The sequence below is a fragment of the Physeter macrocephalus genome, chromosome 10 (assembly GCF_002837175.3).
Source record: "Physeter macrocephalus isolate SW-GA chromosome 10, ASM283717v5, whole genome shotgun sequence".
NCBI classification, from domain to species: Eukaryota; Metazoa; Chordata; class Mammalia; order Artiodactyla; family Physeteridae; genus Physeter; species Physeter macrocephalus.
In genome coordinates, this window is record NC_041223.1 from 69,705,105 (window position 1) to 69,730,373 (window position 25,269).

A 25,269-nucleotide genomic window follows, 5' to 3' on the forward strand; every position below is an offset into this window, starting at 1 on the left:
GACTCATACAGTATATGGGAAATAAGTAGCCAAATATTTTAGGCAGCAGAAAATGAAATGCTCAAGTTAAGAGGTATAGAATAAGTGTTATCAGTACACAGCGAAAAGGTCTTAGAATGAGCTACTGTGATCAGGAGAGGTTTTTTATGGAGGGAAAGAGCTAAACAGGATGGTTTGGATGTGGATGAACTTCCAAGGTGAGAAAATTGGGGCAATTATGGTAGGTTGTTTAAAAAATTAAATCAATACTAGTCATAAATAATTTTTGTTTCAAACATTGTTGTTAAAAATTTTCCCAAGATGTATTAATACATGAGGATCTGAAATTGTTTATAATATTTTAGAATATTTTGAAATTAAACTTACACAAAAATGTAAACAAATTTATACATTATCTTCCTTAGGAAATAAAAGCATTGGGCATTTAATAGGTTCATTTATTCATTTACTAAATATTTATTGAGCACCTGCTGTTTACCAGCTAATGTTCTAAGTGATGAGCAAAACAGATATGCCTCACTGATGATTAAAATCTTAGTCAGGGATATCAACAAGGTATGTTCAGATCACAAGATTTACACTGTTAAAAAAAGTCAACTCTAGGTAACTAGAAGCTTCTTGTTAATTTAGACTTCCCATCAATCATGCAAGTTTCAGTATAGATGGTGGGTAGTCTCCAGATAGCCTATTGTCATTGCTATATTAAATAACTTGAATTAAATAATCTAAGTGCTTTTAGTGGGATTGGTGGTTCAACAGGGAAGGGGCCACAGGGAAATGACAAAGAGAGTGCACATTACAGATGGGCTTTAAAAGACCTAGGGATCAAGGATTCTGACCTGAATTAAAATAACGATGCAGAACGGGGGTGGATGCTGGCCATAAATACCACAGCCTTCTCCACATGCCTCAGATTAATGGTCTGACTGACATTTTGCCCCCTCTCTCTTTAGTCTGGATGCTCTGACTGATCTGGAATGTTTAGCTCTACATATAAAGTGGGCCAAGGAGGAAAGGGGCCCAGTAAACCCCAGCAAAAGGGGTTTATAGGAATAGAAGTTGCGATTCAAGTCGCTGCTACCTGATTCCTAAGATGGAAAGCAGAACTGGGGAGTTTAGCAGACTGTTGAGTGTTCCCCCCAGTTTATTCTCCTTTTTTCCCATAGCGATGGAGTTTTAGCTAGACAGAAGGTGACTCAGCTAGAGACTGCATTTCTCTGACTCCTCACAGCTAGGAGTGGCTCCGTGGCCAAGTTCTTGCCAATGGAATGTGAATAAAAGTGATGAGTACAGCTCTTGTGTCACTCGCGAAATTGCTTGCCTTTCATTCCTTCTCTTTGCCTCTCCCGGTGGCCTGGGCCACAATCTTAGTGGCAACCCAATTTTAACCATGCATCTAAGGACCACACACTAAGAAGAAGCAACAAGACAGAAAGGCCAACATATGGAGGAGATATCCCCATCAGCCTGGACTATTTGCCTCTGAACTCTTACTTTTCTATCTTATTTGTTGATCTTTAAATGTCTTGATTACAGCAGCAGCTTAATTTGTAGGCTAGGCAATACAGTGAGTAATACACCGTTGTATCAGGGATGCTTCTGGTCATTGTTTCAACAGATTCCTTTCCTTTGTTCTTTCACTTATGCCTAATTCCTTACCTGGCAAGGTCCAGTCCAATCCAGGCTGGGAAACCACATTTAGGCACTGAACTCAGAGCCAGAGAATTATTGGTGGGCATGTAGCTAGAGAATGTTCTAGAGGGAGCAACTCGAAAACAGTTAATGTGGGCCTGGGGTCTTCGTCCGGGAGCAGTCGGGAGCATGGTGTCTGAAGCTGACCCTCTCAGTCAGCGAGTGCCTATGGCGTGGAGTGTTGGCTGGTTCTGAGGGCGGGAGCCAAGGGGACACTTGCAGAGCCTAGAAGAGGCAATGAGAAAGTAAGCGAGCCCCAACTGCTGCCTGGTCCTTTCTCCACGGAAGGAGTTACTACCCTGGCTGCCTTATGTTGATGTAGGGAAGGGCATGATGATTGAGGAATAAAAAGAGAAGTGGAAAAAGAGGAGACTGGTATACCGAGTAAAGGGAAAGGACGGTTTGGTAAAACAAAACAAAACCAAAGAAAGGAAGAAACAAACAAAAAAACACAGTGGTTTTTAAAATTGGTCTGGAAATCCAATACTTGGGTAAGTCAGTCTGGATCCCCAGTAAGGCTTGATCCTGCTTCCTAGCTCCTCTGCCTTCCTGAATCTGGGGGTTGGCCCCAGCTGGTTCTCTCAGGCCCATGTCCTCTTGACAACTCCTCCCATGTCCATGTCCCGCAGAGAGGGCACAGATACTCTGCAGCAGAGTCATGTGGTGTTAATGGGAAAAAATTTTTTTTTTAGCAAAGTGCACACGGCTTTCTGAGCCTTCATGATCCCCCTGAGTTGGGTTGGGCATGGTTGGCCAGAGCCAAATGGCTCCAAGACAAGGGCCCCTGCCCTCCGGCTCTGCCATGGGAACTTCCTGGTAGAGGAAGAAGTGGCCTTATTGGGAAGGCTCAGCAGCTGGTATCAGCCTATTCTCCCACAGAGCTAACTCAGACCTACTGAGCCAGCTCTCTGCTAAGCTACAGAGAAAAGGTTAAGAAATGCATGTGTGAGGCCATCCGGATTTGCTCTTTGGTTATGTCCAGGCTCCTGGCCCCTGGAGCTAATCCAGGGTCCTCCAAATAAGAAAGAAAGACATTTTCTAATCTGAGCATCAAAAAGCCATTTAGGGACTTGCCTGGCGGTCCAGTGGTTAAGACTCCAAGCTTCCACTGCAGGGGGCACGGGTTTGATCCCTGGCTGGGGACCTAAGATCCTGCAGGCCGCACAGTGCGGCCAAAAAAAAAAAAAAGCCATCTAAGGTCTCCCTCAGTGCCTTCGTGGCCTGAGGTTTTTAATGTACTCAACTCCAGAATGTTCCCTCTTTGCTACTTTGCATTCTTCAGATCAGCAAGTCACTATCAGTTAAGTACCTAATCATGCTTAGCTTACATTGACCTCTGGAGACATCACATATTCTGCCTTTTTTTCTGTATGTTGAACTGTTTCCAACATGTGTTTATTTAAAGTGCTTTAGGCTGATTTATATAAGAGGATTTAATCATGACTCATATAACTATAAAATGAACATGTGTCAAAGATTTTGTTTAACCCATTAATTAGTGAGGGGACCAGTAGGATGTTATAACTGGTTCAAATGAGGATTTGATTTACAGAGATTTATATTTTCTAGTGGACAAAAGGAATAATTTGCATAGCTATGGATAGGAAAGATATGCATTACTATCAGTTTTCTACATGTTAGTAACTACCTTTCACAGAGTTGTAAAATAGCCTGGTCAAAGGCAGTCAACCCTCCTACACTGTTGGTGGGAATGTAAATTGGTTATAGCCACTATGGAGAACAGTATGGAGGTTCCTTAAAAAACTGAAAATAGGGCCACTATATGATCTAGTAATCCCACTCCTGGGGATATATCCGGAGAAAACCATACTTCGAAAATATACATGAACCCCAATGTTCATTGCAGCACTATTTACAGTAGCCAAGACATGGAAGCAACCTAAATGTCCATTGACAGACGAATGGATAAAGAAGATGTGGTACATATATACAATGGAATATCACTCAGCCATAAAAAAGAATGAAATAATGCCATTTGCAGCAACATGGATGGACCTAGAGAATTCTACGTGAAGCCAGACAGAGAAGGACAAATATCATATAATATCACTTATATGTGGAATCTAAAAAAATGGTAAATGAACTTATTTGCAAAACAGAAATTAGACTAACAGACTTAGAAAACAAACTTAGGGTTACCAAAGCGTAAAGGCAAGGTGGGGAGGGATAAATTAGGAGTTTGGGGTTCACATATACACACTACTACACATAAAATAGATAATCAACAAGGACCTACTGTATAGCACAGGGAACTCTTACTCAATACTCTCTAATAACTTATATGGGAAAAGAATATGAAAAAGAATAGATATATGTATATGTATAGCTAAGTCACTTTGCTGTATACCTGAAACTAACACAACATTGTAAATCAAATATACTCCAATATAAAAAATAAAGTAAAAAGGAAAAAATACAAAAAAAGAACATATTTACCACTCTCCACATCAAAACAAAACAAAACAAACAAAAACAAAGGTAATCCAAACCACATCCCTAGAGGATCAGAAAATTCCTGGAGGGTCCACTGGACAAGGCTTAGCCTTCTGTTGAAAGGACCCCCAGTAATCTCTTTTGTCCATTTCAAAGTTTGACAGCTTTTCCTGACAGTCTTCCTTCCCCTGTGATCATACATAATTTCAAAGAAAGATTATTCTTGATCAACAAGATTATTCTTGATTACTGAACTAGGTGCGTCAAGAGTGTTAGTTCACCAAAGAGGCCTCCTTCAGCCTGCTTTGCAAAAATCTAGAGTCATAGAGTATTGAATGATTCCAAATAAACTTCGGCCTGGAAATTATAAGGAATCTTAGAATGAACTTTTAAAAGCAACTTTTATTTGCTATTATAGGGGAGCAAAACTTGCCACCCCCAAATGTCTCTCTTTGGCATGTGGATTATTTTGAGCTGAAAACCATCAAGGCCTGAAGGACTCAGGAAGAACTCTTGACCTTCCCCCTAACTGCCTAAAAGAATGAAGATAGAGGACCTGTTCCGGGAAGGGAGATATCACCATAGATCACTGTAGTATGAATTAGGTGTATGGACAGGAAGGATCCTAGCAAAATCTGTTTGTTAAAGTTCCTTTCTAGGGCTTCCCTGGTGGCGCCAGTGGTTGAGAGTCTGCCTGCCGATGCAGGGGACACGGGTTTGTGCCCCGGTCCAGGAGGATCCCACATGCCATGGATTGGCTGGGCCCGTGAGCCATGGCCGCTGAGCCTGCGCGTCCGGAGCCTGTGCTCCGCAACGGGAGAGGCCACAGCAGTGAGAGGCCCGCGTACCGCAAAAAAAAAAAAAATTCCTCTCTGTGTCCCATTGTCTCTATAGGACCCAGGAAACATTTGTTTACCAAACATTTGCTTTTTCATCTCCAAGTGAATTGCCTTCCTCCCCTTTGAGGTCCCAAATGAGCTCCCTGCAACATCCTCTTTCATCTTTAGCAGAAGATGGTATTTAAGGTGAGGGTTTAAGTCATTTTGGTGAGTTACTCAGTTTTCCTGGGTCTCTCCCATGTATACATGTTATTAAACTTTTGTTTGATTTTTTCCTGTTAATCTGTCTCATGCCAATTTAATTCTTAAACAATTCTAGGTTCTTCTGGCTGGTTTAAGGTAGGTACCTGCAGTACCTATATATTTGGGTGAGTTTTTCTTCCTGAAGTTTCAATACCCCAAAGGCCTGCCTGGAAGTGACCTTCCTTGCTACCTGTGATGCTGGATCCTTTAAAGTAGTCCCAGGCCAGTTTTCCTGGAAGGCCTTTGTAGCCATTGGCTTCATAAGTACAGCCAAACTTTGTTCTTTAAAATGGCTTGTCACCCCTAGTTAATGGAACATCATTCTTAACTACACCATTCCAGGCAAGGCCTTGAGTGTATAATTGATTCTTCCAATTATATTCTGGTAAAAAGGAAGACATAGTCTTTTTTTAAAAAAATGTTTTTTTGTTTTTTATTTTAATTTTTTTTTTTTTTTTTTTGCGGTACGCGGGCCTCTCACTGTTGTGGCCTCTCCCGTTGTGGAGCGCAGGCTCCGGACGCGCAGGCTCAGCGGCCATGGCTCACGGGCCCAGCCGCTCCGCGGCATGTGGGATCTTCCCGGACCGGGGCATGAACCCGTGCCCCCTGCCTCGGCAGGCGGACTCTCAACCACTGCACCACCAGGGAAGCCCTGTTTTTTAATTTTGAATTAAAAAGTTTTAATACAATTTTAAAGGTTATATTCCATTTACAGTTATTACAAAATATTGGCTATATTCCCCATGTTGTACAATACATCCTTGAACCTATCTTATACCCAATAGTTTGTACCTCCCAGTCCTCCACATTTTGCCCCTCTCCCCGCCACCGGTAACCTCTCGATTGTTCTCTATATCTGTGAAGGTAAGATACACGTGTGTGTGTGTGTGTGTGTGTGTGTGTGTGTGTGTTTGCATATATATATACATACACATATATATGTGTATGTATATGTATATATATATACTTTTTTTTGTTTTTGGCCGTGCTGTGTGGCTTGCAGGATCTCAGTTTCCTGACCAGGGACTGAACCCTGGGAACAGCAGTGAAAGCCCGTAATTCTAACAACTAGGCCACCAGGGAGCTCCCTGGGAAGGCATATTGCTAATGAACCTATGCCACTATATTGCCATGGGAAGTAAGGATATTGGGTAAGAGTTTCTGAATTCAGAGGAGGGGAATTGTGTCAGTGAGACTCATATATCATGTTTAAGTGTCTCATTTTGGTTTACAACAGCAGAATTTAAAAAATTATTGTGAATTACAGGTAGCAGAAGAAGAAGAAGAAAGGGCTTCCTTACATATCCAGGAAATAGAACATTAAAACAAATCAACAATATTCCAAATAACTTCAATAACATTTCCCCCATCAATTCGTTCCACTCTGTGTAATGAATTCTTGTTCTGTTAGATCTTGGTTTAGCAGTTTGATGAAAACTTTTTGCTTTTCAACTATAAAGAATCCTAGAAATCCTGACTCCATCTACCAATATGCTCTGAAAGTTGCTGTCCTTTTCCACGAGGCTCTGTGACTGTCCTTCCTGGTTGAAGACACAAACTCTGGCCTGTAGATTATAGCAGAGTCTTTGATCAAGCATCAAAGGAAAAGAAAAACTATCTACAGTGTTAAAAAACAAAATTCAAATAAGTAAATTTTGAAGCTCTTATTGACTTTATTCAATTCATGAATCAGGCAGCGTTCAGTCTAGCAGATAGAAAGGAGCTCCGAGGAGTGGTACAAAATAAAATACTGTTACAGGCAGAAGGGAGTGGGAACACTAGATAAAAAAGCAGGTTGGTTATTGCAAGATTACTTTCCTTTAGGGGACAGCAGGGGTCAACCAGGCAGATTAGCTAGCTAGCGCTTATCAAGTGACACCTCACTGACTGGTTTAAGATTCCATTTCTGGGAGAGCTAAAACTAATGAAGTTGTCTCCTTTTGGTGATGTGGAGCTTAGCATAAGCAACTCCATTTTGGGCCTCTTGTCTTGTTTTTAACAATAGATAACTCAGACTTAATCGCTATTGTTAATTTATTACTGATATTTTCCAAACGTGAAAAGTCTGATGAGGTTCACAATATGAATAGTACAACTGACAAGAGAATTTCACTCTTACTGTGCAAAAAACAAAGACCAAAAAAAAGCCTCCATCCCCCTAGCCCTCCCAACCTCAGCCAGATAGATAACGGCACAGGTACAGAGCCCTGAGTTTCCACAGATTCAACCACAGGAAGGAGTGAGGGTGGAGAACCATCCGAATCCAGCCCTCAGCTAAAGCAAATAATAATGGCGAAAAGCTGTAAATAGATCCAGGGAGGAGCTCATTTTCGGGGCTTAAGAAGCAGTGCAGCACCTCAGGTATATCTTGTTTTGGAAATTGCTTTGGTTTGTTTTTACTTCCTTCTATTCTGTTGGAACAGAAAATACAGACCTTTTACGAACGTATTCACCACGTCTGACGATGAACTCATTTAGACCAGCCAAAATAATTGTCCGACAGGGACACAGGACTTCAACCTCAGTTCAGAAAATCCCTGACATCTGACGTAGGAGGATTTATAGGTTTAGTGGAAATTGCTTTTTCTCCTGCCCTCCAGATTACAGACTGTGGGTTGATTTTTTATTTTTTTTTTGCATGAGTAAACATCTTTCTAATAATGAACAGAACAATAATGTGTTGAGAGAAAAAGAACATCCTTTTCCTTTTTTGCTGTTTCTTGAGAGAACTGTTTGGATTTGGAAACGCATGTTGGCTGTCCAGAACATGAAAGTTGGCCTTTTCCTTTTGTGGTGGCCATGGGCTTTGGCTACTGAAAGCAGAGTGCACTGGCGAAAAAGAGACGTACAGGAGATGTCGAAGAAAGGCAGGTGAGTGGACTTCTCCTGATCGAGGATTTAGGGGAAGAGGGTATGTAAAGCGAGCTTCTGGTTTTGTTGTGGAATCGTTTACAATATATGGTGTTTTCCGTGGATGTCTTTTGCCTTTTTACTCCTTTTCCCTTTGTTTTCCTGCTTCCGCCTACTCCCCCTTTTAGGAAGTTAGAATTATGTTTTCTTTTTAAATGATGCTAGATTTGATACAGTGCTATCATTGCATATTCTTCAATCTCTTAGGAATTGTCCTGGGTAAAAGTAGATACTGGATAAAAGAATATATGCACATTAAAAAAAATAAGGGCAATTATTTGATGTTTGCATCCTAGGTTGGAGCAAATCTGGGAATTCTCAAATAATCCATGGGACCTCTAATTAGTGAGAATGATTCTGTGAGTTCTAATTATTTCTGCTAGATGTGTAAGTCCCTTTTAAAATCTTTTAAAAGAGAAGAAAGCAGCTGTCTTCAAGCTGTATGGATAGGAGGATCATTAGGCTCTCCCCACCAGTAGTAAATCGGGAGGATGCAGGGATGGACCTGCCTGAGGACCAGCCGCTGCTGGTTACCAACACGGTACACGTCACCCTGGCCATACCAGTCTGCGGAAGGAGCTTAGACAGAGCCAGACCGATCCTTCAGCGTGGGTCTCACCTGGGCAGTTCTGTGACAGAGCTGGTAATGGAATACCTGCATACCTGCTTGTCCAATATGCATCAATAAAATAGGACATTTGGAGATCCCCCTAATCCAACTCTCTCTCTTTCACTGAGGAAGAGATGGAGGCAGGAAGGGCACTGACTCTTGGTTCTTTATCAGCCTGAGTCCAAATTGAGCTTCAGCTTTCTTCATCTCTGAATGTAACATGAATAGAGGTCATAAAAAAGCAATTAGTATGCAAGGAAGTCCAGCTTTCTGGAGTTTGGGGCTAGTGGTTGGGCTGGGTGTCTTGTTCCTCAGTGCCCAGCTCTGTGTTTGAGAGAGCCCTCCACACATGGGATCCGGAACAGGCAGCTCTGGCTCACAGCGCTTGTTTCAAGCTGTTTTAGCAACATCACAGAGCTAGGAGCTGAAATATCCAGTGGTCATGGTGAGCCCGGGACACAGACAGAGACCGCTGTGCACAAGCCATATGTCCCGTTACAGTCAAGAGTCAGAAGCTGCTGGGCAAACGGTGGAATCAGTGGAGCGGTGCTGCCATAGAGATGATCTGAACCAAATGTGCTCTCGAGGATTAAAAACAACCACAGCAACAAATCCTATGGGTTGTCACCAGAAACTTCTCAGCCTCTCTCCCAAGCCAGAGCTGGAGGGGCAACCTATTAGTAAATACCATTGAGGAAGAGAAGTCTAGAGAGTGAAATAGATTTTCTTTTAAAAATTACTTAAAAGAACTTTCACTTTTTAAAAATTATGAAAGCCATATATGACCATTATTTTAAAAACCATAGGAACAAAAATTTTTTCAACACACAGAAATCACCCATAATCCCCAAACCTAGAAGTAACCTTGTTAACGTTTTTGTGTATTTTCTTCCAGTCTTTTCTTTCTCTAAGCATATATTGAGTATTTACTAGTCTGGGATTATTCTATGCATATAATTTTGTAACCTCATTGTATTTAATACAATGATTTTGTCTGCTTATTTACTTATTTGAAGCTATAGAATTATCATTTGAATGGCCGCACTATAATGCATAATAGTGTATAATTACCACCATTTAAGCATCTTCCTCTATTTGTGGACATTTAATTGCTTCCTCTTTGTTATTATAAATATTCTGTATGAATATGTTTGTATATAAGGGTAGTTGTCTACATACACGATTATTTAATTAGGATAGACTCCTGGAAGTGTACTGGGTCAAATGGCAGAAGAACATTGAAAGCTCCAATATAACTGGCAGAATTGCTTTCCAGAATGGTGAACCCAGCCAGGTTTTTGTCTTTATGTAGCCTCAACTTTTAAAGGCTCACTTAATTTCAGCCAGACTCTAAACTCATAAGCTGCTGGTAATTTGTATCAAGGCTTCGTTTCATGGGTCATAATAATAACATAGGAAGCAAGGTGAACTCATGCATGCAATGGGGGTGAGGCAAGTAAGGTGGATGCAGAACTTAAGGAGGCCCTTGCACGACCTGAGAGGAAGTGCCTCCTTACATTTTGTGCCTTACTTGACTCTCGGTAAAGATCAGAATGCCGGGGCAATGTTTCTAGAATGAATCAATCCTTATGGTCTCTCCCTCCTTCCTGGAAGAATGAAGATCTAGGGACTTCCCTGGCGGTCCAGTGGTTAAGACTCCGTGCTCCCAATGTAGGGGGGCATGGGTTTGATCCCTGGTTGGGGGACTAAGATCCTGCAGGCCACACTGTGTGGCCAGAAAAAAAAAAAAGAATAAAGATCTAGCCTGTCTATACCACAGGCCCCTGGACAAATGCTGGCTCAAGCTCTAGGAGGGTAAACTGATCCCATCAGAAACAAAGTACCATTATCATATTGCTTTGTCTTGCTAAAGAATTCAAATTTACTCTGAAGGTAGAGAGGATCTAATAGTTTCAGCTGATTTCCATTTTGGAGAGATGACACTGGCGGCAGGATGGCAGGAGGATGGGAAGAGTGCTACAGGGGTGACAGAGAAAGTCATCCAGAGTGTCTGCTTTAGACCAGATGAGAGATGGTGAGGGCCTGAACTAGGATAGTGCGAGTAGGATGAAACGAACAGGGATGGGGAAGACGGATGAGAGCTTTAAGGAGGTAGACTTGTCAGAATTAGATTGGGTGAAAGTCTAGCAGGTATTTGGGTGGTATAACTGGGTAGAGGGTGGTACCAGGGAAGGGAGAGCAGGAAGAGAAGCACGTTTGGGGGAAAAGTTGATGAGTTCAGTACGAGCGCGTGGACCCGGATGTGCCTGCAAGATACCAGGAGACGGTTGTCCAGTTGACAGGAAGGCCTACAGGTCCGCAGCTCGGGAGGGAATTCGGGTCTGGAGATGTAGTTGTAAAGAGAGTCCTCCTAGGTGGTGGTGGATGAGGTGACCCAAAGACAGTGTGTAGCATAAAATAAGAGCAGGACAAAGGACAGAGCCTTGGGGACGAACAACATTTAAGGAGTGGATGGAGGAAAAGGACTCGGTGAAGGAAGCTGAAAATGAGGGACCAGAGAAATAGAGGTAGCACTGGAATAGAGAGGTATCAAGGAGGCCAAGGGAGCATCTTTGGGACAGTTACCAGTTGCTTGTTACAGGGCAGTGCCTGCCCTGGGCAATGAGTGCCTCACCAATGACTGAATCAGATACAGGCTCTGCCTGCAAGAGGCTTACAGACCAGAGAAGTGTTCCAGTGCTGTGTCAAGGGTTTCCAGAAGGAGGGAGCGATCAACAGGGTCAGATCCCACCAGAGTCAAAATCAGTTAGGTAGAGGGCCAAGATGTGAGCGGGCCAAGAGATACAGTACGAAGAGCCATTAACAACCTCAGCGAGAAGAAGACGGGTGGTGGTGTGTTGAGAAGAGAAAATGGAGTGAATGTGGTTCACGCTTAACAAGAAACCTGGCTGTGAACTGGGAGACTGAGACTGGAGAAGGTGAGAGGGAGAGACGGGCAAGAGCTTCCAGGCAAGGGGAGACGAGCGGGTTCAGGTGATGAAAGGCAGAGGCCAGGAGGGAGGCAGTGATCGCGCACAAGGCACTGCTGTCGCATCCTGTCCTGACAAAGCGCAAGCCTCTGGCTTATGGACAGCGTCTCTCTGATTGCCCTGAACACCGTGGAATGTGATTTTCTCTTAAGTTACTAGTGTTCTCTCTTCATCTCATCCCCTCATCCTCCAGAGAGTTTGCTGGAACTTTGAGTCTCCACTTTGTGCTTCTGTCTCATCGGGTATGAGCTGCCCCTCATACTGATGGCTTCCTGAGCCTCTGCTGGGCTGGTCCCATGCTCATGACACCCGTCTCTTCCCAATTCCTCTGGCTCAAGTCTTTTCCTCCTCTAATATTTAGCACAGATGTCACCTTCTCTGCGGAGCCTTCCTTGGCCCTCCCCTACCCCTGCCTCTCAAGTCTCGGGTAACTTTCTTCCGAAATTCCACGGCCCCTGATCGGTCCTATCTCAGAGGGCTGATCATTCAGCATTATCATTTTTCTGCATCTGTCTCAGCTTCTAGACTGTGAGCCCCTTGCGGGCTGTCTGCTCAGGCCGCCATAACAAAACACCACAGCCTGGGTGGCTTAAACAACAGACATTCATTTTCTCATGGTCCTGGAGGCTAGAAGGCCATGATCAAGATGCTGGCAAATTCGATTTCTGGTAGGGATTCTCTTCCTGCCTTGTAGATGCCACCTTCTCACATGGCCTTTCCTCTGTGCTCGCCAATGGGAAGTGGGGTGGGGGGTAGGGGAGGATCCAGGTGTCTCTTCCTCTCCTTATGAGGACACCAGTCCTACTGGGTCTGGGGCCCACACTCATGATCCATTTAACCTTAAGTACCTCCCTAAAGGCCCTGTCTCCAAATACAGTCACACGAAGGGTTAGGGGACTCTATGAATTGGGGAGGGGCACAATTCAGTTCAGAACAAGGGCTCAACCAACACATTTATTCTTGTCTCCCCAGGTTCAAGTACAATATCTGGTAGATAGTAGATGCTCAAGAGATGTTGGGCATGAATAACTGAGTGACTCCTAACCCTCGCTATTCCTGTACTTCACTCACTCATTCCTTCAGTCATTCATTCATTCAACAAATATGTATTGACCACACTGCCCCAGGCACTGGGAGGCAATGGTGAGGAACGTGGACCTCACTCCTTCCCGTGACGTGCTGACAGTTTAGTGGGGGTGACAGACCTTAATCCAATAAATTTCACAGAACGTCAGACTATCAAAGACTTTAGAAATCCCCTCTTTTTAAAGATGAGGAGAGAAAGGCCCAGGAAGGTATGGAACACATGCCACCCAGCGTACCCTCAGATTTCCGCGTCCCCTGTTTCTCTACTTCCTGTGCCCTCCTCTGACCACCGTAAAATGAGAACAGGAAGTTCTATTCATGGATGTGAAAGTCGGGTTGAACCATATGAGAATGTTTTGATACTTCAAAAACAGTGGAATATCAGCCATTTCACACGGTTCTGGCTAACATTTTCTTGTTTAATCCTTACCGTGATCCCCTAAGGTTAGTATTAATCCCCCATTTTATGGGAAACTGGGAAACAGAAAGATCAAGTAACCCACCCAAGGTTAACAGCTAGTTGGTGGCCACCCTGGGATTCAAACTGAAGTCTGAATGGTGCCAAATCAGTGACCCTTCCAATACCACGAGCAGCCTCGTTAAAGAAATCTAACTTCCAACAAGTGATTGTAACTTGTGATTTCTGTGACATCGGGATCTGTGACCCCCTGTTCTAGGCCTGGTCTCCTCCCCATTCCTTGGGTGAGAGGGCGGGAGGTCACTAGGCTGAGAAGTCACCCAGCAACTTCTCATTCCCAAATGCATCGCAGGCCCCTTGATGCACATACGCTTTGTTTTGTTTTGTTTAACAGCTGGTGTATTTAATTAGTGATGGGAATTCCACTCATAAGACATTTATTGCGAGTCTAAAATGTTCAAAGCCATATACGTACATTGTGAATAGGATATGATCACTAAACAAAGGTTGCTCATAAAGCAGGTGGTGTTGGTATTAGGGACAGATATTGATCTACAAGTTAGAAAGTAGAATGTTCTATAACGTATGGGAAAAATACAACCTGAGAATTCTGATAAAGAGGATAGGTGGGGAAAATCCAGAGCCTTAAACTAAAAAAAAAAAAGCAATGCAGTGTCTTCGAATGGGAAGGCATAGAGAATTTATGTTCAGACATACGTACAAGGAAAAAGGGATGATCTAGGTTGAGATTTTACCTGAAAAGCAGGTGGGCAAACATGCTGCTACTGTGCCCTCTTGTCTCCCTGGGAGGGCCATAGCAGGCCAGGTCTGCGAGTTGAGGACCCATCAGGTTGGTGGGAACCTGGGTCTGTCATGGTGGCAAGAAGAAGGCTTGATCAGAGGAACCCAAGATAACACAGAAGCCACATCCAAGCTGGGGTGTTACAGCTCTAACCTGAAGGTAGTCTGCAGGGAGAATTCCCTTTTCCTCAGAGGACCTCAGTCTTTTCTCCTAAGGTCTTCAGTTGATTAGATGAGACCTACCCACATTATGAAGGGTAGTCTGCTTTATTTAAAGGCTACTGATTTAAATGTTAATTACATCTTAAGAATAGCTTCACAGTAACATCTAGGCTGGCATTTAACTAAAAACTGGTACCATAGCCTAACCAAGTTGACCCCTAAAATTACCTATCACACCTTCTTAGAGGCAGTGGTTTGAAAGAGAGATTGTTGGTTACCCCAAAATCCACTTAGTGAGGAATCAAAGGAAATAAACTATTTATACTTGAGGGAAAATACACAATACTGACTCATGATGTGGACGAATGCACAGCCTCTCTAGCAATTCAAGAAAAGCAATGTAAATAACATTATGATAACATAAATAAATACAGTAAATAAAAATTAAATGCACACACACACCCCACATGCTGGCGGGTCCGGGGGAACACAAAACCGTCTTTGTGGGGCTCTGACAGTGGACTGACCCTTTCCACATCACCATCTGCCAATAGGACTAGAGCTGTAAAGTACCTCTAACATCTGAGGGATGATGCTTCTGGAACAGACTTGAAAGGTCTCAAAGCTGCCCTGTGGCCCAATCCCTTATTTCATGACGGAGGAAACAGACTTGGAGAGAGGAGGAACGTGCCGTGTTCCCTCATCAGTCAGAAAAGCCGGAGCTCCCGGCAGTGTGCCAGCCCCCTAACTGCCCAGTGCCCTCCCTGCCGCGACAGGTCATTGCCTCAAAGACCTGTGCAGAAGAGCAGGGTGTGCCCACGTCACAGCAGCATCACTTGGGTGGAAAACCAAGACACTAGCCCATGTTCAACCTTAGCTCAGCGGCAGAGAGAGTGCAGCTGGTCTGGCGTGGGTGTCCTCTCCCTTCTGCTGTCCAACCGGCTTGGCCACAGAGAGGAAGTCCCGTCTCATGGCCTTTGTGCCTTCTGTGCCTCTGCCTGGACCACTCTTTTCCAGAATCGGCAGGTCGTTCTCTCACCTCCCTCAGGCCTCTGCTAGGTTGTCACCCTCTCAGGGATGCGTTCCCTGGCCAACGATATAAAACAACCCCCCCAGCGGCCCATTCCCTAACCCCTAACCCTGCTTACCATCATAGCCCCGACTTTTGTTCCCATAAGGTAAGATGGAGCCCTGGATGTGTGTCCGTGAGGATTTCCTTCGAATTTTTGGCTTGGGCATGAACAGTTATGGGCAACCCCAAGAATCCATCACCAAAGCTCCCAAGCCAGAGGGACCATGGTGGGAAGTCAGGCTCAAACTGTAAGAGTGCCTGGCTTTGGGACCTGCCACTGCCACATTCTCACACCGTGACTTTGGACAAGTCGTTGGATATCTTCAAGTCTGCCCCTTCCATAGAGTGGAGTCAATTATGTCTATCACCTCAGGGTTATTGTAAGGATCGTGTGGGCCAATGCATGTCAAAGAACTTTGACTGTAAAGCTCGAAAACCCATAAAGATGCTGGGCCTCATTTACGCCGTCCTATGGTGGACACAGATCAGAAACGCCAGTGCAGACCCTCATCCACCAGGAGCCCCGTAGAGCTTGTCTTTGCTTTGAGGACAGTTATACTCTACACATCACCCAGTGATGCTCCCTGATTTGCCCACATGGAGGTCCTGCCCAGGGAAAGGAGACCACTTTAGGGTGACTTGCCTTGTTTGAAATCACACTGAACTCACATGCTATTGACATGATGGGACCCAATAATGTTCCTAAGTCGTCTTTGTAATCAAAGTTCTAGAACATGGCCAGGAATCAACCTGGAGCTTAACCTCAGCAGTTTCCACGATACTCTTTTTTTCTTCTTTGTGAATCTCAAGAAAGCGTCTTTCCGTCTCGTTTTCTGGCTTCTCTCCTATTTTCCAGGTTTTCTCTGCTGCAGGATCCTTAAGTTTCTTGAGCTGTAATTCATCTGGGTCTGTAGGCTTGAGTTCCATTTAAAAAGCTAGAGCAGTTGTTCTCTGTGTTGGCTGAGGAGGTCTGAAAGCTGTTGATGGCTGGGTCCCACCCTTGGTCTGGGGTGTGGCCTGGGAGTTTTCAAGTCTCTCAAGTGAACCCAATGTGTGATCAAGGCTGAGAAACACTGAGTGAGATTATCTCAGGTTATCATTTTCACCACGCTGGTCAGCAACTAATTCTTTTCACTCTTCCCTTCCCAACTTGAAGACCATTCTCTTGGATGGAGAATATCAAAGTAAAATTGGATTCTGTTGGCAGAATTACTGTCTTATTGTAATTGTTCACATTGCTCTATCTTCTCCAAGCACTACTTCCTTCTACTGACTGTCCTGGTTCAGAATCCAACTTTAAAGAATTCTGCTTGTCTTTAGCACCTTTTTTGAGGCTTGCCTCGTTTACACCTTGGTCTTCTTGCCACATTGCTTATGGACCCGTTCATCTCTTTGGAATACACCTGTGGGTTTGTGTTTCTCCTTCCATATTTTGTATATATCTTAGTAAAGTCTGAGCTCTGCAAACTGTTAGGAGCTGGGGCCACAGAGATGTATGAGACAGAGTCCCTCTGACACAGAGTGCACAGGGAAGTGGGTGGGATGGTCAGAAAGCCCCCGCTGTGCAGGATGGAGCACATTCTAATGAAGGTATTGACTTCAGTGGGAAGGAGGGAAGCCCAGGAATTCTTCCCGGAGGAGGTGATATTGATCTGGGTGTGCAAGGCGTCGTCTGGCTAAGAAAGTGTACGAAGACTAGTGGAAAGGACCTTCCAGATAGATGGGACAGCAGGAGCAAAGGCATGGGGGGTATAACTGGCAGCTGCAAGAAGAGGGGAGCAGAGCAGGAGCTGCGGCTGGGGAGGCGGGCAGGAGGCTTATTATGGGCCTTGTATGCCTAAGTTCTCTAGATTTCACTTTGAGGGTGAAGGGTTTTTGTTGCTGTTGTTGTTTGTTTGTTTGTTTGTTTTTTGCGGTACGCGGGCCTTTCACCGTTGTGGCCTCTCCTGCTGCAGAGCACAGGCTCCAGACGTGCAGGCTCAGCGGCCATGGCTCACCGGCCCAGCCGCTCCGCGGCATGTGGGATCCTCCCGGACCGGGGCACGAACCCGCGTCCCCTGCATAGGCAGGTGGACTCTCAACCACTGCGCCACCAGGGAAGCCCTCTTCTTTTTTTTTTTGTTTGGATTTTTAAAAAGTTGAAGTGTAGTTGAGGTACAATATTAAATAAGTTACAGGTGTACAGTATAGTGGTTCACAATTTTTCAAAGTTATACCCAATTTATAGTTATTATAAAATATTGGCTATAGTCCCTGTGTTATACAATATAGCCTTGTAGCTTATTTATTTTATATGTAGTAGTTTGTACATCTTAATCCCCTACCCCTATCTTGCCCCCCCTCCCTTCCCTCTCCTCCCTCTCCTCCCTGGTAACCACTAGTTTGTTCTCTATATCTGTGAGTCTGTTTCTTTTTTGTTATATTTACTAGTTTGTTTTATTTTTCAGATGCCACATATAAGTGATATACAGTATTTTGTTTTCTCTGTCTGACTTATTTTACTAAGTATAATGCCCTCCAAGTCCATCCATGTCACTGCAAATGGCATTATTTCATTCTTTTTTATGGCTGAGTAATATTCCATTTTATATATGTACCACATCTTCTTTATCTATTCATCTGTTGATGGACACTTAGGTTGCTTCCATATCTTGGCAATTGTAAATAATGCTACTATGAACAATGGGGTGCATGTGTCTTTTTGAATTAATTTTTTTTTGCTTTTTTGGATATACGGCCAGGGGTGGAATTGCTGGGTCCCATGGTTCATTAGCTAGTTCTTGCTTTCTTGTCAAAATTAAGTTCTCTACCTTCTCAGAGGTGAAATAATCAGCAAAATGAAGTATAACTTATCAAGTGCTGTGCTATTGGCTGAATGAGACTTCCGGCAGATCCCTAGCTTCTCACACTCCGCCATCCCTGTTTTATCTAGCCTCTGGGAGATGTTTTGAGCAAACATCATCCACATACAAACTGATGAGGAGCTACAGCAAGGAAACATCAAGAAGAAGAACCATAGGTCAGAACTTTTCCTTCTCTCCAAGAAGATAGAAAAAAGATATCAATAGATGTTCAAAAACGTACACCCAGGCTTCCCTGGTGGCGCAGTGGTTGAGAGTCCGCCTGCCGATGCAGGGGACGCGGGTTCGTGTCCCGGTCCACGAAGATCCCACATGCCGCGGAGCGGCTGGGCCCGTGAGCCATGGCCGCTGAGCCTGCGCGTCCGGAGCCTGTGCTCCGCAACGGGAGAGGCCACAACAGTGAAAGGTCCGCGTACCACACACACACACACACAAAAACAAAACAAAAAACAAAAAAACGTACACCCGTTGTTCATTCTAAAAAGCTGTCTCGAATGTCATCCTGTATCATCATAACTTGGGACGCGTCAATTCCTTCTTCATAACTTTCCAGGGACTCATTCAATAAATGCACTCGTTGAATCAGTGAGTGGCCACCAGTTTTCTGCAAGGTCCATGCTGGCTTCTCTGTGAGGGGAAAGGTAAGCTTGGATGCTCCGCATCGAACCCAAATTCCAGGCAATGGGAACCAGGTCTTCCGTCGAGACACTGTGGCCAACCTTGCCTCTCACCCTCGGAACCAGGGCCTCTGGATTTGACTCCTGGCTCCTTCACTTTTACACATTATTCAAACCCTCTGTGTCTTAGTTTCCTTGTGTATAGAATGGGGACAGTGGCAAAGCATACCTCACAGGGTCGTTCTGAACACTAACCCAAGTTAATACGTGTAATATCGTTAGCATGATAACTGGCAGAGTACTCAGGCAGTGTTAGTTATTCCTATTATTTGATGTGTGTCACACTTCAAAGTTAATAATCATACCTTGGCTGGTAAAAAGATGCCGATGACGTGAAAAATATTTCAAGATGTATTGTAACTTGAGTTAAAAGCAACTTACAGTATTTCTCTGTCTCTCAGGAGTGTAAGGATATACTCGGGATGGCACAGGTTATTTCTTAGTGGTTTTCAGCCTCTCCTTTATGCTTAAATCTATTTTTCAAAAAGTTTTAACATGGGCATGTAAACAGAAAAAAAGTTATTTTACAATATTAAACAACAACAATAAAAAAAAAAAAAAGACTTTAAGGGAGTTCCCTGGAGGTCAAGTGGTTAGGACTTGGGACTTGCGCTGCCGTGGCCCGGGGTTCAATCCCTGGTCCGGGAACTAAGATCCTGCAAGCCGTGTGGTGAGGCCAGAAAAAAAAAGACTTTAAGCATCCTATCTATCAGTTTTTTTCTAAGCTAGAATCTAAGTTTCATGACGGCAAAGGCAGTGACATCTCAGAATTTGACAAACCTCCCTTTAGTCAGTGCCCAGTTCTGTTTCAGCCTGGCCCAAAGCCACAGTAAGACCAGGGCCAAACCTGATTTTCATTCCTACCCCCTCTTTTGGTCCCTCCTGGCTCTCTTTTCTGGTGCCTGTCCAAGGGGCTGATCCCTTCCTTCGTTCACGGACACGTGCTGGGAGTCCACGGGGGCCCAGCACTGTGCCAAGTGCTGAAGATGAAGAGGACTCTGCCCTCGGTGGCCTGTGGTCTCATCCTGCCCCTCCTGACCATCTGCCCGTAGCCCAACAGGCCGCCCTCCCTGTAATCTTAGCCCTTCCCCCACCCCCGGGACCTGCTCCCGCACACCTGCCCCTGCTCGACTTTGCCACGGATGACATAATCCCTATGCGTCAGCCCTGATGTGTCCCTGGGCATCAGTCTGGTCCTGACAGAAAACAGCACCGCACTCAAAAGGGCTTAACCAATAATTGATCAAAGGGACTGCTCGCAGAGCTGTGCAAAGGGTTCAGGGAAGCAACCAGGCAGGTGGATGCCCCCCAGGCACTAGGAACAGAAAGAAGCCATGACTACCCATAGGCCCGAAGGGTAAATTGTGTTATTGGAGCTTATCGACGATACTGCGATTACCTGTATTCACCGAGCAACACAGACATTGCTAGTCCCTGGCATCAAAGCAGAGAGAGAAGGAGGAATAAACACTCTGTGTTTCATCTCCTGCCGGTGCCCATTTGGCTGAATCCCTAAGCCCGGGGGCAAGGATGCCCAAGCGATACAGTCCACCTGGCAATGTGTTCCTCTCCGTACTGACAGCTTCGTGGTAGATCCAGGTTAAGAATGCCATCAATTTCGGTGGAGGAGATAGTTTAGGTCAGACCTTTTCAAATCAGGCCTTCTGAGTAATTAATCCTCCAACTCCTGTTCCTGTGGGTCCTGCGAAAATGCTCATCAAAAAGCTCAATCAATGCATTGCAGCTTCATAGTTGTTGTTTTTTTTCTTTCACATTTTATTCTGGTTAGATTTGAAGCAAATCTGGAGGGTGAGGGATGCTTTGTTGATTTGAGTACCTAGACTCTCTAGAACACCTTTATTTTTAATTTTCATGGTAAGCCTCAAAGACAGAGACCAGGAGCACACAAAGATGCCCTCAAGTGAGGCAGACACTGGCCAGAGGTGCACACACACCATCCTAAGGGGGTCTCTTCCCCGCACCTCGGCCGCAGTGATTTTCAGCAGCACCCCAACCCCTGGCCAAGGGGCAGGAAGCAGAGGTGGGATAAGACGAAGGGGGAGCTGAAAAGGATGAGAAGGGAGGGGGCTCCCGGCTCCAGTGGGAGAGAGAGAGGAGGTGGGCAGCAGTGGGGACCCCAGCTTCCTCCATTCCATCCACCAGCAGTGTGGCTCCGTCCTGATTCACTAGTTCCAGTTCTTCCCCTGGGCCGCTGCCTTTGCTGCCAGCACTATGATTTCCTTCCTTTAGGAGGAATCTTCCTAATTGGCTCAGAAACGACAATGGCTCCTCCCGTTTGCGTTTCCACCTTAGAGTTTGAAAAGCACGTGCACACGCACGATCTCATTGGCCCCTCACACCCGTGGTCAGGTCACAGAGCTTCATCTTTAATCAGGTGAGAAAACCGAGTCTCAGGGAAATAAGATGCCCATAGGCACAGAGCAGGCAGGTCAGTGGAGGGCAGAGCTCTGTTTTTCTGTCTCCCAGACATATTCCCCCACCCCCACCCCAAAGGATAAGGAATTTCTTCAGGAAAGCAGATAGCAAAGGACTTTAAAGGTAGACGGAGCCAGTTATAAGGAAGGAAACTGTGTGTTGAGGATGAAGGCATCAGGGCCGTGGTTCTCCAAGTACTGTCTGCTGACCACCGGTAGGAGCAGCAACTGGGAACTCATTAGAGATGCAAACTCTTAGACCTCAGCCCAGACCTACTAAATCAGAAGCTGTGGGGCAAAGAGAGGTTCAGGAACCTAGGTTTGAACCAGCCCTCTAGGAGATGCTGATGCAGGCCAAAGTGTGGGAAATGTGCGTCGAAAGGAGGAAGTGTGTGTGTGTGTTACCCGGGAGAGCACACACACTGGTGTTGGGACAAGGAGGAACTAGGAGAGCAGTTCATTGTTTCTGTGGGTTTTAGAGATGGTGATGATGGGTAAGTGAAGGCCGTGCACTGACTGTAACAGCAAAAGACTGGCGGCAACTCACATGTCCACCAACAGAGGACGGAGCGCGTGAGTGATGGTGCATCTGTGCGATGGAACACTGTGCAGTGCGAAATAGAATACGAGGCTTAGGACACTTTGCTATGGGAAAAAAATCCAAGTCATATATAAAGAAAGAAAGAAAGAAAAAGTATAAGAGTTTATATAATATGTAAACTTTGTGTATAAAAATAGGAGACCCTTTGTGACAACGTGGATGACAAATACTGTGATCTCACTTCTACATGGGATCTGAAAAAACGAACTTGTAGGGCTTCCCTGGTGGCGCAGTGGTTGAGAATCCGCCTGCCGATGCAGGGGACACAGGGCTTCCCTGGTGGCGCAGTGGTTGAGAATCCGCCTGCCGATGCAGGGGACACGGGTTCGTGCCCCGGTCCGGGAGGATCCCACATGCCGCGGAGCGGCTGGGCCCGTGAGCCGTGGCCGCTGAGCCCGCGCGTGCGGAGCCTGTGCTCCGCAACGGGAGAGGCCACAGCAGTGAGAAGCCCGCGTACCGCAAAAAAAAAAACAACAAAAAAAAAACGAACTTGTAGACACAAGAGAACAGACAGGTGGTTGCCACAGGTGGGGATGGGGGTGGGTGAAATGGGTGAAGGGGATCAAAAGGTACAAGCTTCCAGTTATAAGATAAATAAGTCCTGAGGATATAATGTACAGCATGGTGACATAGTCAGCAATACTGTATTGTATATTTGAAAGCTGCTAAGAGAGTAGCTCAGTTTCTCATCACAAGGAAAAAACAAATCTGTGATTATGTAAGGTGATGATGTTAACTAGATTTATTGCAGTGATAATTTTACCGCAAAATAGGCATGTATCAAATCATCATGTTGTACACCTAAAACTAAGACAGTGTTATGTGTTAATTATATTTCAGTGAAACTGGAAAAAAGTAGGAGATCTAAGAGTATATATTTGTATTTACTGGTACCTACAAGATACTCTGGACAGATAGACCAGAAACCAATAAGAGAGGTACCAGAGGATGGGGGAATGGGTTGGGTGGAGGCACAGGTAAGAGGCCAACTTTTCACTGTATTTCCTTTTTAAAAAATTGTCAAACCCTGCAAATATAATGCCTATTTAGAAAAAGTGGAAATAAATTAAAATGGCCCTAGATGCGATTCAGAAGCAGAAGCACAAGAAACTGCCTCCCAGGAAGCCAGGATGATTGGCATTGGACCCCAGGGCAAGTCCATGCTCCCTCCACAGGATGGGCCAGCAGAGGCCAAGGGAGCTGGGCTCAGCCCACACCCGCCACCTCTCCCCTCCACCTCCAACCTGCCCAAAATGGCCGAGGAGCTTTGGGTGAGTTAGACTTATTAGTAAGCCCAGGACCAGCAGTTCTCAGCCTTGGTTACACATTAAAATCATCTGGGAAGCTTTTAAAAACACCAATGTCCAGGCCGCATTCCCAGACCACCCAAATCACCTCTCATTTGGGGCCTGGATGTTGGTATTTTTAAAGCTCCTCATTCACACTCCTAAACCCCTGTCTTGGACCTTTTGGGTCAGTTCCTTTATCCAGAAAGCTGGAGAAAGGAAGAGAGGATTTCCAGCAGCTTTAAAGAAGAAATAACACGTCCCATCAAACTTGTCAAGATCAAGTCTGAATGCAAATGGGTTTTATCTGGCTTAATTAGGTTATGTGATCAACCTGTTTTCTCCCCCTCTGCAGCCCAGTTCTTAAACGCAGCCCGGATATTACCAAATCGCCACTGACAAAGTCAGAACAGCTCCTGAGGATAGATGACCACGATTTCAGCATGAGGCCTGGCTTTGGAGGTATGAAACATGCACTCTGGGGGCTTGTCTTCTTTCTACAGGTCCTTCTGTCTGTCTGTGGGCAGAAATCAAGCCAAGGGTCCACTCAGCGTGGCTCCCTGCATTCAAGTCTGCCTTGGTTGTGCTTGGTGGACAAGGCCCCTGAGCCCCCAGCATCATCTGAGTACCTCCCCTGGCCGGCCTGCCCTGGGCTCTGCTGAACGCATTCTTGGGAGGCGGCTGCTGGTTGGTGGCCAGGCCAGCCCAGCCGAGCTGTCCTCGGGCCACTGCTGACAAGGATGGCTCAGCATCGGGGAGCCCAGCAGCTGGCTGTGAGGACGGCAACGGGAAGACAGGGCAGCTGCAGCCCAAAGCTGCCTCCTGAAAATGCTCGGAAAGAACGATCTTGGACTAAATTTGTTCTTGTCTGGGAGCTGGCAGACAGAACTCTGGGTCCATATCCAAGGGCAGAGTGTGGTCTGCTGGGTTTAATTAAATGAAAATAGTTAGAGAAAATAATGATTTAGTGCTGAGGGATGCCAAAGCCCTCTGAAGCTTAGCCTGCAGCTGACAGATTTCAGCTTTCTTAGTGTCAAATAGGGTTTTCATCCTTCTGGGTTTTTTCCCTGGGAAAAAAAAATATTTATTTCAGATATCATTCTCATGCCTTTTGTTTCTTCCAGTCACCTTTGCCTAAAGAATAAACAGGTTCTAGAAGGGAGTCTCTGTCCAGTCCATAATCAGCTGCTGTTGGATCCAAACCCACCTTTTTACTCTGTGATGATCTAAGTGTGTTCCATGCCTGCCCTACACGCCTGAAAGCAGGGAGGAAAAGAGGCAACAATTTACGTCCCTTATAATACTTTCTTTCTCTTTATGAATATTGTGTTTATGGCCTAGAAACACCCCCCCTCCCAAATCTAATGTTTTCATATCCATCCCAGTGTATCACGTCCCCCATGGAAGCTACTCCATCTTGTAGCAAAGACGCAGATCTGTGGGCTTGGCTAATGTTTTGAATATGACTTTGGGCACTGATTTACCAAGCAATGCCCTTGTTATGGCCAGAGACATTGGCTTCCAAGATGAAAGAGGGTACAAAACCAGGAGGTAAATATAAAAAAATAAAATGTGTGACCTCATGCTGAGGAGTAACTCCTTAGATGGGACCTGACTTTGATCTAGGTCTTCATCTTCCTCTTAGATGAGTATGTGTAACCAAAGACAGATGCTTTATATTAATATAATTGTTTCAGAATCACCTGGGTGATTCAGACCAAAAGCATTGTTTTTCACCTTAGTTGGAATATTCCAGGGAGCCGGCCCATGAGTCCACCCTTTTATCTCTGCTTATCCTGGCATGTGGGACACCAAACCTTCAAATCTGACAAGACACGGAGGTTCCAGGGGAAATGCTCCCTTATGCCTGTCTCATTCACAGTCAAAGTTCAAGTGAAAAGAATAAATGCTCTTGCCGTGCCCTGTCCCCAGGCCCGGCCATTCCTGTTGGCGTGGATGTGCAGGTGGAGAGCTTGGACAGCATCTCAGAGGTCGACATGGTAAGTGCTTCTCTAACCGGAGCTGCAGACAGGGAGATTCCCACAGGGCCTACGCTGGGCCAGGAGCTCCACACACCAGAATTCACCAGGCTCATAACTCCCCAGGTGGTGGGAATTCCCACACTCGTTTTA

General features: G+C 45.2%; 1 protein-coding gene across 1 annotated transcript in view; it reads left to right on the forward strand.

Moving 5' to 3' along the window:
- Positions 1-7,977: 7,977 nt before the first annotated feature.
- The window catches only part of GABRR1 (gamma-aminobutyric acid type A receptor subunit rho1), a 32,170-nt gene continuing 14,878 nt past the window's right edge, over positions 7,978-25,269 (forward strand). Inside the window, exons 1-3 of the mRNA XM_007103129.2 lie at positions 7,978-8,099; positions 23,493-23,599; positions 25,070-25,137. Coding sequence (XP_007103191.1) covers positions 7,978-8,099; positions 23,493-23,599; positions 25,070-25,137 — 297 coding nt within the window. The remainder of the gene's footprint in view (positions 8,100-23,492; positions 23,600-25,069; positions 25,138-25,269) is intronic.